General features: G+C 50.2%; 1 protein-coding gene across 1 annotated transcript in view; it reads right to left on the bottom strand.

The window, feature by feature from the left end:
* SREBF2 (sterol regulatory element binding transcription factor 2) overlaps window positions 1-14594 on the bottom strand; it is a 51169-nt gene that overhangs the window by 7268 nt on the left and 29307 nt on the right. Inside the window, exons 10-15 of the mRNA XM_016210267.2 lie at window positions 13371-13647; window positions 11529-11698; window positions 4545-4713; window positions 3032-3149; window positions 2094-2203; window positions 311-443 (exon numbers count right to left, since the gene is read on the bottom strand). Coding sequence (XP_016065753.2) covers window positions 311-443; window positions 2094-2203; window positions 3032-3149; window positions 4545-4713; window positions 11529-11698; window positions 13371-13647 — 977 coding nt within the window. The remainder of the gene's footprint in view (window positions 1-310; window positions 444-2093; window positions 2204-3031; window positions 3150-4544; window positions 4714-11528; window positions 11699-13370; window positions 13648-14594) is intronic.

Below are 14594 nucleotides of genomic sequence, written 5' to 3'. Positions count from 1 at the left end.
GCACACCACACTCCCTCTGTCAGCCTGTGACCTCATGGGGGCCGTGGTAGGAAGCCCCAGAAACAGTGTTGACAGCCGCGGAGATGACACACACAGACAGATGTGCTCACCAAGCTCGGTTTCTCCATGGTGCCCTTGTCCTCCCTCTCACTATCTCTATATCTGTTATTTGGTCCTCAGGCTGCCTGACCCTTCATCCTGATGGCCACCCAGACCTGCTCCCTTCCGCTAACCCAGACAAGCGAGCCTGGCACACCCAGCATTTGGGATTCCCCTGGAGAGAAGTAAGTGGTCACGGAGGCTTACTCACTCGGTCACTTCCAGGGCCTTAGGGACACGCTCTACTTCGGTAAAATGAGCACGCACGGCCGCGTCGTCTCCCTGGAGCCAGCTGATGGCCATAGTGATTGCAGATGTCCACCAACGACAGACGACGTCTGGACCTGGGGGGCAATGGTACCAAATGTCCCTCTATCACCCACAGAAACCAGACCTGTGGCACTCAGCCTGCTGGGAGCACCCAGTCCGCACATGGCATGTGCCGTCCCTACCTTCTGGCGATGAGCCAGGGGATTCTGTTGCTCTCACACATTTCTTTCTTTTTTTAAAAAAAACAGCAAAAAACATGTTTTTATTGATTTTAGAAAGAGAGGAAGGGAAAAGGAGAGAGAGAAAATCCATCAGCTGCCTCTTCTACACCCCCTACTGGGACTACAGCTTGCAATCCAGGCACGTGCCCTGAGCAGGAATCAAACCGGTGACCTCTTAGTGCCTGGGACAACGCTCAACCTACTGAGCCACACCGGCCAGGGCTGCCCTCACACATTTCTGATGGAGCATCACCAGCACCTTTTGTCAATATGAATCAAGAGCCTTAAAAATGTTCACTCCTGCTCTCGCTGGTTTGGCTCAGGGGTTAGAGCGCCGGCCCGTGGACTGAAGGGTCCTGGGTTGGATTCTGGCCAAGGGCACATACTTGGGTTGCAGACTTGATCCCCAGCACAGGTCAGGGCGTGTGTGGGAGGCGACCAATCAACGTGTCTCTCTCACATCAATGTTTCTCTCCCCCCTTTCACTCTCTCTGGAAAGCAGTGGAAAACATACCCTTGGGTGATGATTAAAAAATAAGTTCACTCACTCCTGCAACCTGATAACCCTGCTCTGGGTGGCCTATCACAAAAGAAACGGCCTAAAATTGAGAAAGAAAGTTTAACAATGACATAGCCGGAAACAACCCGAATGCCCAGTGGCCATGACAAATGGTGTTTCCAAAGCATCTGCAGGAGCAGGCTCATGTTAGGACCTTTTAAGTCTTTTCCTCTGAGGCTTAATGTTCTCAGCTGCAAATTTATAATACCAGTGCTCTCGAGATGCCAGTGGAACGGACTTGTAAAATAAAAGGCCTAAGAGAGTGTTCTAAACTCTGAAATAAAGACAGGCCACGAGGTCAGTGATCACCATGGGGCGGCCGGCTTTCTGGTATCCTTCCCTCCCTAGGGAGAGTGACTAGAAGGGAGCATGACACCCCGTTTCTCCCAGCAGCCTCAGAAGCCTGAGAGGTGGCAGCTGACGTGCCATCACCCTGATGGCATTTTAGAGAGAGAAGCAAAGAATGTCCTGGTGCCAATTCAGTCAGCGGACTGTGCTGTCACCCAAGGCCTTGAGTAGCTGGAGCAGTACAAACGCACAGATGAAAGGTCTCTTCATCAGTGGCAGATTCAAGGGCAGCCTGGGGTGGGGTGGGGGGACTGTGTGTCTGAAAGGTGAGTCCCCACCAGCCCCTGGTTCCTGGACCACTTGCTGCCCATTCTGGGTGTTTGGGAAGGTTGCTGACCTGCCCTACCAGCCAAGACCCAGGGAAGACATTCACTTGCTCACCCCACTTCTAGGAGAATTACTATTTCCTGACCCCAAAGTGCTGCCCAGCAGGTGCAAATGTGGGTTAGGGCTTTAGGGGAGCCGTAGATACAAACCTCAGATCCAGAAGATTCTTGAGTGTGTACTCACAACTAGCTGGGGACCCTGGGACAAAGGGGCTATTAAGGACTGGTTGGGCAACCTGGGCCTGTGAAGCCACCATGCAAAATGCTTACCAAGGGCTGACTTGAGCACGGAGCTGCTGGAGAAGGGTGGGGTCACAATCCCCACAGAGTCCACAAAAGAATTAAGCAATTTCAGGTATTCCAGAGCACTGGAGAATTCACTAGAAAGAAAAGATAGAGTCCCATGTACATAAAAATGAACACAAGGGCCACACTCGTAGCCTGGCTGTTCAGTCCTCCAGCTCTGATACCTAATGATCATTTCTGGTCCCTTCTCCGCTGCAGTGCCAGGCATATCCTGAGCTCTGCCCCCTACGCTATTCACAGTCTCCACAGGCCTCCCTTCTTCATATGTTACTGACACTCTCCCTTCTGCCTGCTGGGAGGGGGAGGGCCCGGCTTTCTCTTTCATTCTTGGCTTGGAAACCAGACTCCTCCCTTCCAGGCCCAATTCAAATGTCATCTCCTCCCAGAACTTCTCTGATCTCCCTGGTGGAGATGCCCTCCCCTTCCCACTCGGGTACACTCCAGTCAGGACCTGGGCCTTGTATGAGTGGTCTTACCCTGTGAAGAAAAGGCTGAGCTTACTAACTATGTAAGAATAAGAATTGTTGGCACATTTGGTAAAGGTCTGGGTCCCCAAGATGTCTGGGTCAGAGGTGGCTGCCTGTGCTGAGCTCTCTCCATAGTCCATTCCCATCCCCTTAACAGGCCATCCCTCCCCACCCCAAGGAAATCAAATCCCTAACCTACTTTATAACTGACTCCACTTGCTGAAGGGACGGGTAAAGAGGAAAAAAGGGGGGAAATGATATACTCAAGCTGGGAGAAAAGGGCAGAGGCCAAGTTGGAGGAGTAAATATAAAGGAAAAATCCCATTTCCTGCAGACCCTATACTAGTGCTGTTTCCTTCTAGGAGCTCGGGCCTCACAGCTACCCTGGAGCTTCCTGGACAGACAGCTAAGGCAGGGGTGTCCTGGGGACATTACCAGCTCTCTTCTTCCTGGTCTCTAGCCTTCTTCTTGGCCTGAGGCTTCACCAAGGACTCCACAGCTCGCTCCAGCAGGTTCCTGCAGAAGGCCTGGTGGACCTGAGCAATGGGGTCAGCTGAGGAAAAGTAAGCCCAGAAGGGTTAAATGGATTTTACCTCTGGGCCCATTTTGTCTTTACATAGAACACAGAAGGTGGGGCGAGGAACCCAAAATATAGTTCTCCCATCCACGGAAGCTGGAGCTGAGGTAGGGGGCGGCCAGCCGCAGAGGGCAGAGCCCAGCACTGCGCAGGGCTGCGGGTGGTGTGTGCGCATGCGTGCCTGCGGGGTCTTGGCATTGAGCTCAGCACTTCTGCTCAACACTGGAGGCTAAGGATGGTGGCTGCAAGCCTTGTCAGAAAGCAGCAAACGGGAAGGAAGGTGGCTCCCCGCAGTCTCGGAGGCCACCTCTTCTCCCTGTGGCTCAGGACAGCCAGCCAAGGAGGAAAAGGGGGCAGCTGCTGCTGCGACATGACAAGGAGGACCCTGTTCCTATTTTCCAAAGCCTTGTCAAACCATGGCCAGCGACGGTTTGGCTGAGCTGATTAATAAACAAGGGGCCTTGCAGGGCTTGCAACAGCTGAAGGACACCAGTAAGTCCTCTGCAGCAGGCCCAAAGCTGGGCATCACCTCGCCCCCAATAAGTGTGGGCCTAAGTCTGACAAGAATGAGTAAGGAGGACACTTATGAGCACATTCCAGGTGACAAGGCCAAGAGCAAGCGCCTTCGAGAGTAAGGAAGCCAGGGCAAGCCTTAGATGTGTACGAAGCAGAGGAAGGGGCTGAGATGGTAGGCTGGCTTTTGCCTTTACCCTTACGTTTTGGTGCTGTACATCACTCTCACGTTGAGCAAGAGAGTTATTTTTTAAAAAGGATAGATGTTTCTCACCTGCGTGCACACACCTATACCTGTGGAACATGCCCCTCTCCCCAGGCCCCCAGCATAGAGAGGGGAACAGCACACAGCAAGCAGAAAGCCACTGGCTACTCAAGTCTGAGTCAACACATCCAGCCTCTACCACTCCAAGGCCGGGCAGATCGACTCTAATCACTGTCAAACGCTAGGGACAGTAAGCTAGCATCTCCTCCGACACCTGGAGCCCTGTCCCTGTCACCACTCTGAGCACTTGATGGCCGCCTGTCACCTATTGTTCCCTAACTGCCTGTATGTCTGTCTGCTTTCCAGTGGGACTCAGGCCAGCGAACAGCAACTGCACACATCCCGTGTCTCCAAAGCACCCAGAACAAGGGCACGAACATAGTCCGATTGACGCACGGAGTGCGGCTTTCACCGTCAGAGAGGCAAGCTGCACACTCAGCTTCGCTGCTGACCAGGCTCATGAACTCCCTAAGCTTTGGGAAAAACAACACTGGATATCCTGTGTCTCCACGTGTCCGGGGCGCAGTCAGCCTGCCATCCTGGTGGTTTTCACGTCTTTCTCCAGTTCCCAATGGCTGCAGAGGTGTCCTCACCTGGGTTCCTCTGGGCACAGTAGAGACTCTCCTTGGCAGCTGACTTCACTGACCAGCTCCGCTCCATGAAAAACTTCTGGCCAAGGGGGTGGCAGAGCCAGCGCAGTGAGTCAGGGACAGCATTGCGCTCAGGACCACACAGATTCTGGGCTCGACTGAGGAAGTAATTCTGTGGAAGGACAAGGATCACAGGTGACACCAGGGTGGTGGAAGGCTGAGGAAAGATCAATGAGAGGGCTGGGACCCTCATGTACCTGAAAGTAAATGCCACCGTTGAAACTAGGGCAAGTGGCCCAGTGTCTGGCCTGCAAGGAAAGACCAAGACCTTGAAAGCCTCCTTGCCAGGCAATTCAAAGAGCCAGCACCTCAGTCTCCGGGCCCCTCCTCTGCCTGCAGGACAACATGACTTCAGGGCCCAGGAACAAGAACCGCAGGGAAATGCTGTCTATCCATGTTTTCAGAAATTCTGTTGTGTTTTTGAGTGAGGGTATGATTTCTAACCCATAAGACCACCCAATGATACAGGCCAACCTGGATGAACAGAGAAGGATGGGAGAGGCGGGAGGAGCACAGGGCACAGGGAGCTCAGGAGCCCAGCGGAGGGCACTGGGCCAGGCCTGTGGACCCCGACTGTCACACTTCTACCCTGGCCTCTACCATGAGGGAAGCTGTCTCCTTGTCTGGTTCAGTCTGATGGCTCTGACCTTTACTGGGCTCTAAGTAGCCATCAGCTAATATAACAGCTTCAGAAGACTTGAATGCCAGGGTCAGAAATAGCACCGCCAAAGCACTACTCAAGGAACAGACTGAGGAGACTGCTTCTCTCTGTGGGAGTCTGGAGACAGCTGCCTGAATCCGAGAGAAAACGAACCGGCCGCACTGCTCTACAGACACACTCAAATATATCAGGGCACTCTGAGGCCAGGGCGCGCATTTCCCTGACACCTCTCCCCATGGGCTGGCGGCACTAATGGCCTTTCCTCCTCTTTGCTGACGGCCATACCTGAAATGGGCCTGGAGAGCAAATGCAAAGGGATCCCATGACCTTCTCCTGACCCTCAAGAGAGCATTTGCTGGACCCGAGCTTGTAATGGCAGTGCTTAGAGCTGCAGCCGAGGCTCCCAACAGAGGCTGCTGGTGGGCCAGGGGCAATGCCAGGGCCTTTGAAGTCAGAAAACCTTCTAACAGCTGGAAACTCTCCCATTCTCCCAAACTCTCTCCCGAGAGCACCTGCCTGATGGTTGCTCCAGGGGAAACCGAGGACACTGGTCCAAATGCCACCCACCAACACAAGCAGAAACAAAGCCTGTTTGGGTAGTATTGAAAGAGGAATGCAGAGAAGCCATTTAGAACATCATTAAGTTAAAATAGATTTTTAAGCTGAATTCTTTAAAAAGAAAAGAAAAACCTTGGTTATAACAAATCTCAGTTGGGGTGGGGGAGAAGTTTGAGTTTAGTGGTTTGAATTAATAAGAAATATAAATCCTGGGGAATAGTCATCCATAGCATGGCTTAATAACTTCTGTTGTTCTTTTCATTTTCTTGGCATTATCACCCTGTGATAATTTCCCTAAATTTTATAGACACCAGAATTCACCCAAGCTGGGACCTAGGAGGCCCTTCCCCTATAACTCATCTGCTAATTGCAGAATTCAGCAGCTGAGGGAGGAGATTCAGAACTATTTAGATCCTAAGGACCAGTCCCAACTCCAGGTTGTGACCTCAAGGTTCTCAAATAGTGTGCCAAGGCACCCTTCAGCACCACAGTGAATTCATGGCATGGCTGTGACAATGAAATGAGTTAATCAATGTTAATGAGTTGACACAAATGGCTGGCACAGTTTATTGGTAGCCTTTATTTTTTTCCTGCTTCCCTAATTTTACAGAGAAGGCAAAAGGACTTTCTCCCTGTCCAGATTGTATCTGCCTTATTTTCAAGCTGCCCAAGCTAGAATTTAATTTGTCAGACACTATGAGTGAAAAGAAAGCTCAGGTGAAAAACAATACACATCATAATTCGACGTGTATGCTAAACTAGATGTTACTTTTTCTTTTTTGGTAAATATACCTTTATTGATTTCAGAGAGAGAAAGGGAGAGGGAGAGAGAGAAACATCAATGATGAGAGAGAGTTATTGATCAGCTGCCTCCTGCACGCCCCCCACGGGGAATAGAGCCCACAACCCGGGCATGTGCCCTGACCAGGAATCACACCTCAATATCCTGGATCCAAGGCCAATGCTCAACCACTGAGCCACACCGGCCGGGCGATGGATGTTACATTTTTGAGGTAAATACAGCAATGCTCAACATACATCAGATACTATGAAAACTACTAAAAGAGGGTAGTTCAGTCTCAACTCAAGATCACATAACCTTCCTTTGGGTGATGTGATATTTTTGTGAGGCTGCATTTTTGGAGGTGGTTGTAATAAAAAGCAAGTGCTGCACGGCAGGGCGTGGCTCAGTGGTTGAGTGTCGACCTAGGATCCAGGAGATCGGGGTTCGATTCCCGGTCAGGGCACATGCTCGGGTTGCGGGCTCGATCAACGACTCTCTCATCATTGATGTTTCTATCTTTCTCTCTCTCTCCCTCTCTGCGAAATCAATGATATGTTAAAAAAAACAAAAAACCAAGTGCTGCATGAAAATCAAGGTAGAACAAAAAATGAAGGTGGTGGTGTCCAATCTGACTGTGAAGTCTGAGAAGGTGTGCGGTGCTTAACAGAAAACACACATCACGTTAGTAAGTAATTACGGTTAATAATAAAAAAATTTCTCCTTTAAATTTTGTGTATTATTTTTTAATAGCTACTAAATTGTTAAGACATAAATATCTGTTAAGATATTTGTACCTAACTAACTGAAAAAAGAACTAGTAGGTATTTCTTTTAGCCCAGACAAACCATGAAAAAATTACTGAGACACAAAGGGTGCTATGAACCAAGAAAGACAGGGAACCTAGGGCTTAAACCATTTTCAGAGGCCTCTGCTTGCCTCCAAAGCCTGACCCATTTGCTAGCTAAATATATTCAACTGAATTAAAAGCTTCTTCCTCTTTAAGAAAGTACTGGCTGGGTCTCTTAATCTATCCCTTCCCTAGAATAGCAAGCAGTTGAAAGGGGCAGTTCCTCTCCTAGAGGTCAGGTCCTCTCCTTTCCACACCTTCCTGAAAACTGCAACATGCCAATCCCATTTGTGTTCTAATATTTACCCCCTTTGACGCAGCATCACCACTTCCTAGAGATTCACCCTGAAGTGGGGAGGACTGTGTGAGAGGGCGCGCCCTGCAGCACTTCTGCAACGTTCAGCAGCAGGACTGGCTTAGTGAACAATGGCACGAGCACATGCTGGAGTGCGAGTGTCTCTGCAAACAGCGAGGAGACGAGGAAGGAGCCCAACTCCTACCGTTAGGCTGAAAAAAATCACGCGGCAAAACGGCTTCTGCTATGACCATGCTAAGTAAACGATAACGCGTACGTATCACTATTGGGGAAGAAAATTCCGAGGCGAGGAAAGACACATCAGACTGCTCACTGCCAGTGGGCATACCAAGTATTTCCTGGGAGGCGGGGGCTCATGGGCAGACACGGTTTCAAGGGAGCCATTTCCCCCATCCTCAGCTGCCACACAGCTCCCACGGCCGGCTCTCTAATTCCCTTTAAGGGCAGCTGCCTCTTAGCAATGTGAACGACGGAAGCCCCAGGGGGATTTCTGGGATGACGGGATGATCCCAAACTTTATATGGGAAGGTGAAGAGTGAAGACTAGTCACTAGAGCCAGAGGACTGACACTTCCAGATATCAAGACATATAAGAAGACTCGGCCATTATGGGGGTGTGGGGTGAGGGCACTGGAACTGACTGGGGCATCCAGAAGCAGACCCGTTACAACAAGAGCACTTGATTTAGGGAAAAGGGGCCTCAGTGCAGTGGGAAAGGACAGTCATTTTAATAACAGATCTGGGGCAGGGGCATATCCATATGGGAAAAAAGTCAGTCTTTTTGGAGGTACGCTCATACCTCCAATTCATATAAAAATTGATTCCAGGCACCCGGATATGGGCCTCTACGTGAAAAGAACAAAATAAAGCCTCTAGCAGATAATATAGGAGACTATCTTCAGGACTCTGAGGTAGGACAAAGACTTATTAAACAGGACATAAAATGCCCAACTATAAAGAAAAAGGCTAATATTTGGATTTCATGAACATTAAAAACTTGTGCTCATCAATCAACACCACTAAGGGAGAGAACAGGGGAGCCACAGGGTGGGAGAAGACATTTGTAAGCACATATCCCACAAAGGACTACGGCCAGACTACAAAGATCTCTTCAGATCCGTAAAAAGACAGACTCCCCAAATCCAAAACAGGGAAAAGACTTGACTAAGGGCTTTCACAGAAGAGACCACCCAAACAGCCAGCAAACCATCCAAATGGCCAACGAAAAGGTGTCCAACATCCTGAGTCACCTAGGAAATGCAAGTGAAAACCACAGTGAGATACCAGCAGGAGGGCTAAAAAACCAAAATCGACACAATCATGTTTGGTGAGGAGGCAGAACAACTGGACACTGCTGGTGGAGTGGAAGTCAGTAGAGCCACTTGGGAAAACTGTTAGGCAGCACCTCCTAAAGCTGAACCTCTGACTCAGCAATGCCAGTCCTAGGGATAGTCACGTGCTCTCCGAGCGACGCACAGGGACATTCACAGCAGCACTCACGAGTCACAATAACCAAAACCAGGAAACAAGTCACAAGTCCATCTACAAGTGCGATAGTCCAACTGTGGGATGCTATAAAGCAATGAGAATGGACAATCCATAGCTACATACAACATGGATGAAATACACATGACACGGAGCAGGAGCAGCCAGAACACACAGCACATACTCTCTGACTCCACTTCCAAAGTTTCAATAGAGGTGACACAGCGGAGGTGATCAGGACCCTGGTTACTCTGGCTGGAGAGCCTGGGGGCAGTTTGCTGACTGCAAGGGGGCCCAAGGGAGGCCTCTGGGGTCTTGGCTGTGCTCTGTTTCTTGCTGTCTGCTGATTATATGGGTGTGTTCTCTGTGATGTCACTGAACTGTGTATTTATGATTTGTGTACTTTTCTACATGCACACTGTGCCTCAATAAAAAGTTTACAGGAACAACAGGTGCATTAAACTATGGTGACAGAATTCAGAATAATGGTTACCTTTGTGGGAGGTAGGGTGAGTGGAGAAGGCCTGTAGGAAGCTTCTGGAGGTGATGGGAACACTTTTTTTTTAATCTATTGATTTTTAGAGAGGGAAAGGGAGAAAGGAAGAGAGGGGGAGAGGGGGAGAGAGGGAAAGAGAGAGACATCGAGTTGCTGTTCCACTTATTTAAGTATTCATTGGTTGATTCTTGTATGTGCCCTGACAGGGGATTAAACCTGCAACCTTGGCCTATCGGGACGATGCTCTAACCAACTGAGCAACCCGGCCAGGGCATGTTCTATTTCTTTTTTTTAATTTTTTTTTTCTAAATTGATTTCAGAGAGAAGGAGAGAGAGAGACATAGAAACATCAATGATGAGGGTCATTGATTGGCTGCCCCCTGCACACCCCCTACTGGGGATGGAGCCCGCAACCCAGGCATGTGCCCTGACCAGGAATCAAACTGGTGACCTCTTGGTTCATGGGACGATACTCACTGAACTGAACCACACCCGCTAGGGCCATGTTCTACTGCTTGATCTGATTGGTTGCTACATGGGTGAGTTCACTTTGTGAAAACCCATCAAGCTGTAAATGTGTGCGTTTTTCTGTATGTACATTGTACTTCAATAAAATTAATGTCTTCAACATACCTTCTGGGGCGGAGAAGTTATAAGTGTAACGACAGCAGCCCAGAGCACTAGGACAAACAAGTGGAATAGAAGAGCAGCCTGGCCAACGCCTCCTGCTCTCAGCCTGGATTCACTTTGCCCTGAAAGCCCATGACTTTCCCTAAGATTAGGTCAAGACCCTGGTATGCTCTCCGGGCAGCCAGATCAGCCCCACCTCACACTAATCCTACTGTCCTGAAAACTTGGTCCTTGTTTAGAATCCCTGCCAGACTTTACACTCCCCAAGGACAAGACAAATGTCCTGCTCACTGCTGTATTTCCACTGGGAGAAGTGCCTGGCCCAGAGCAGGGACTCGGTCATGTTTGCTGAATGAACGTCTTATCTATGGTCATGAAGATGGGGTTGAGACCCGCCCTTTGTCACCTAGACTATTGTGATACACTTCAGGAAACATCAGTGTCACCAAAGGGCCCATTCCTGTTCACTCTCAGCTCCTCAGTGCCATTACTGAGATAGGAAAACAAACGGAGACGTCATCACTGTTTTAACACAGCTGATGCACTTGGCAGCCCACCCGAAGAGGGCACTGAATAAAACATGCCTGTCTCTGCTGAGTAAGAGAAAGCCTGTGAACCAGCTGGTATGAGAGCCTGTGAGTTCCCCTTGTGAATTTCCAAGGCCGGATCCATCCAGACACACTGGAGGCGCCTGATGACCGCAGCTCCCACCCTTGGTCTGACCTGGGCTCCTTGCAGATGTGCACCGTCTTCCATTCTGGATCCGCAGTGCCGTGATCAACACAAGGTGCCCAATGAATACCCTTTGAGTGAATAAATAAACTAGGAGACACGACCAGAAGATTCCAAGACTTTTTATCACCACTCAAAGAGCAGAAGAGTCTATATTAACTCCCCATTATGGGTCACTCTGTATCACCGACTCAATCCTATCTTATGGCACCAAAATGTGCTGCTTATGCTGGTAAGGGCCAAGAGGGGGGCATTGTGGTCTGTTTTATTCACTGATCTAAGTACTTGTGGAATGACCCACTGAATGAATGTCTACCCCTCTAGGTGGTCAGCACCCAAGGGCAGGGCCCACAGCTCCTCGCTGAAGAAGATGCTCAGCGAAGGCTCGAAGGTTTGCAGAGGGAACCAAAGGCACTTACCGCCAGGAAGCCCAGCTTGCCTCCACACCGGGTCTTGAGCCCCAAGGCGGCAGTCAGGTGGATCTCCACCAGCGTGCTTGGCGGGATTTTCTCCTCTGCACATTCAGCCAGGTTCACAGCACACAAAGCCATGTGGACATCTGAACACGCGGATCCCACAGGGAGCTTTCCTGCGGAGGCAGAAACAGACACTAATGTGGACAGACTCCTGCTTTCCTAGCAGAGTTACAGCAGAACCAGTGAACTCTGTGATCAGATAGTCCCGGATGGGGTGCACGGCTCTGCAACTTAGTAGCTGCATGTTTCTTTCCACCTCACAAAGGGAACAAGAGGAAACTTGCATGTCATGGCACATGGCTCTGCATAAATGGGGGCCTGTAGAGGACTCAGAAGAAGGTACTGTAACACTTTCCAAAACACTGTGGACAGTACATCCATGTTCTGCTACTACAGTCCCGTGTCTCCAAACCTGGTGTGAGGTCATGAAAAACTTAAAATCACCTGATTTGAATTTATTTTCACTTCAACAGATCCCCACAGTATGTAACCACGCCCCCTTTTGAGGAAGGAAGTAACACAAAACTGAGCAATGACGGCCACACACATCTTGGTTTAGTAGCTGGTGGTCAGGAAAGGCGGATACACCCTCCTGTATGAGGGCTACACAACTCATCTGGGGTCGCCCTGAAGTCAGGGGCTGAAGTGACCTTGCAAAGGCACGAGGGCCCATCAAGGCTCCGAGGCTTTCACAGGACTGGGAGGTGGCTGGAGCAAGCAGCCTCCACACTTGGCTAAGGAGGAAAGCTGGGGCTCAGGGTGGGCCCATGTCAAAGGTCAAGATGGTGGCCAAGCCAGGCCTCCCAACCTCACCCAGCCCTGCATTCTTTCCACTGGACCACTCTGCCTCCCTGATCTTTTGATTGGAGGAGACCTGAGCCCACGTCCTTCATTCTGCACAGGTGTTAGAAGTTGGTCTCCCCAGGGAGGTACCACCGAGTTTTCTCCATTAAGGGAGGGAGGGCGGAGGGCAGTGTGGGACCATGTTTTAGTTACCTGTCCCCTCAGCCAGTGCCTTGCACAGTGCCTGGCCCACAGCACTGCAGAACTGGTGAACGTTTCGCATCCTTCCATGCAAAACGAAGACTCTCCAGAAAGCCTTTCCTGAAACCCTTCCCAACAAGTACCCACCGCATGGAAGCCCCCCTTCTGCTCCACCGCACCGAAATGCAATTCACTTGCTGACCTGTCTGCCTCTCTATTAGAGCAGGAGTTTGTTGAGTGAAATAAATGACTGGCTGGTGGACTGAAGGGTCCCAAGTTCTATTCCAGCCAAGGGCACATACCTTAGTTGCAGGTTTGATTCCCTGGCCCCAGCTGGGGCGCGTGCCGGAGGCAACCAACCGATGTGTCTCTCTCACATTGATGTTTCTCTCTCTCCCTTCCACTCTCTCTGAAAAGCAATGGAAAAAATATCCTCAGGTGATTAAAAGAAAGAAGAAAATAAAGATTGTATTTCGTTGAATCTAAGATGCCATCAATTTTAAGTTTCACCACTAATTTAAGTACCACTACGGAAAAAACGCTGCCAACGCAACCATACGTGCTGCGTAGAGGACACAGCCCAAGTGCAGAGATGATAATGAGAAAAAACGGACGTGCCTTAAACTGATGAACCACAGTGATGAGCACCCCCACAGCCGTGGATGCGGGCAGAAGGCCTATCCAACCATCTAACAGCAGTGTAAAGGGTGGCGGCTGGGGCAGGAGACTGGAAACAGAGCCAGGGTGGAGAGACAGCACAGGGCACCTCGAGGCAAGCCAGGCAGCAGTGGCGCCCCTCACCTGTGATGTGCAGCTGGTGCAGCCTGTGATAGGCCAGGGCTGCGTCCCGGGCGCTGGCCTTGGCTTCGTCCTCAAAGCGCGCTGCAGTGGCCGGGGTGGCCCGCCGGCACTGGAATACCTTCTTGAGCAGCCAGCGCACCAGGCGCAGCTTCTGCAGGCTGTAGCGGATCACATTCCAGGAGAGGCTGCAGGCCAGGTCCAGGCGGGAGGTGGGCAGTGCCCGGCCCAATACCGACAGGCAGGTTTGTAGGTTGGCAGCAGCAGCCGCAAAATCCCCCTAGAAAGCAGCAAGGGGGTGTAATGTTCACTGGCCTTACTGTGGCCTTTTGGTTTGTTTAAATAAAAATTTTTACTCCCTCTTTATCCCTTCATTCTCCAGATTAACAGAGTGAGACATGCTCATGCTCACTGAGGAAGATCTGGGAAAATTGTGAAAGCTACAAAAAAAAAAAAAAAGAGGAAATCATCTGTAATTTTATCCCACAGAAAGAATGACTACTGACACTTAAATATATTTCCTCCCAGCCTTTTTAATAAATTGAGATTGAACTGTGTTCTATCTTTGAGCAAATAAGCTCCAGTTTCCCACAGCAGCTTTTACACATAAGATAACCTGGATTTAGATGATCACTTGTATCATCTTTCAGGTTCTCAAAGTCTGTGGTCCCTGGAGACCAGCAGCGCCAGCCCCTGGGACCTTGTTAGAAAGGAGATTCTTGCTGTCCTACCCCCACCCTCCTGGATCCACTGAGCCAGAACCTCTGGGGTTGGGCCCCCATGTGGTTCTGGTACCTGCTCACATTTGATGACCGCAGTTTTAGCAAACACACTGCTGAGCTACTATAACCAAGGATGTGGGTGAACTGCTCTGCCAACCAGAGGTGGTCCCTGTGCTGAAGCCTCCTCCTCTGTTCTCCCACTACTGGCAGCTCAAAGACTCAGGCTACCTCTCCTCTGCCACATCACGCAGTGAGTATGAAACCTGGGCTTGTCTTCCTACATCATTACAGGACGCGGATTATTACAAGGGGAAGGTGGATGACAAGGCTGAGGGCGACAATCCCTAAGGTGGCGGTGGCATCTTCCCAGCCAGGAGAAGCACCTTTATTTACAGATTCCAAAGGAGGCAGCCTTTCCCTGTGCCCGTGGTTCCTCTTTCCCATCTTTCCCAGGAAGGCTGGCTGTTCCCAAGGCTCATGCTTTGGCTCTTGCCTCTTCCAACTC

Source organism: Miniopterus natalensis, chromosome 2 (genome assembly GCF_054644295.1).
Source record: "Miniopterus natalensis isolate mMinNat1 chromosome 2, mMinNat1.hap1, whole genome shotgun sequence".
NCBI lineage: Eukaryota > Metazoa > Chordata > Mammalia > Chiroptera > Miniopteridae > Miniopterus > Miniopterus natalensis.
The sequence above is the reverse complement of the archived record's forward strand: the minus strand, read 5'-3'. Positions and strand labels throughout refer to the sequence as shown.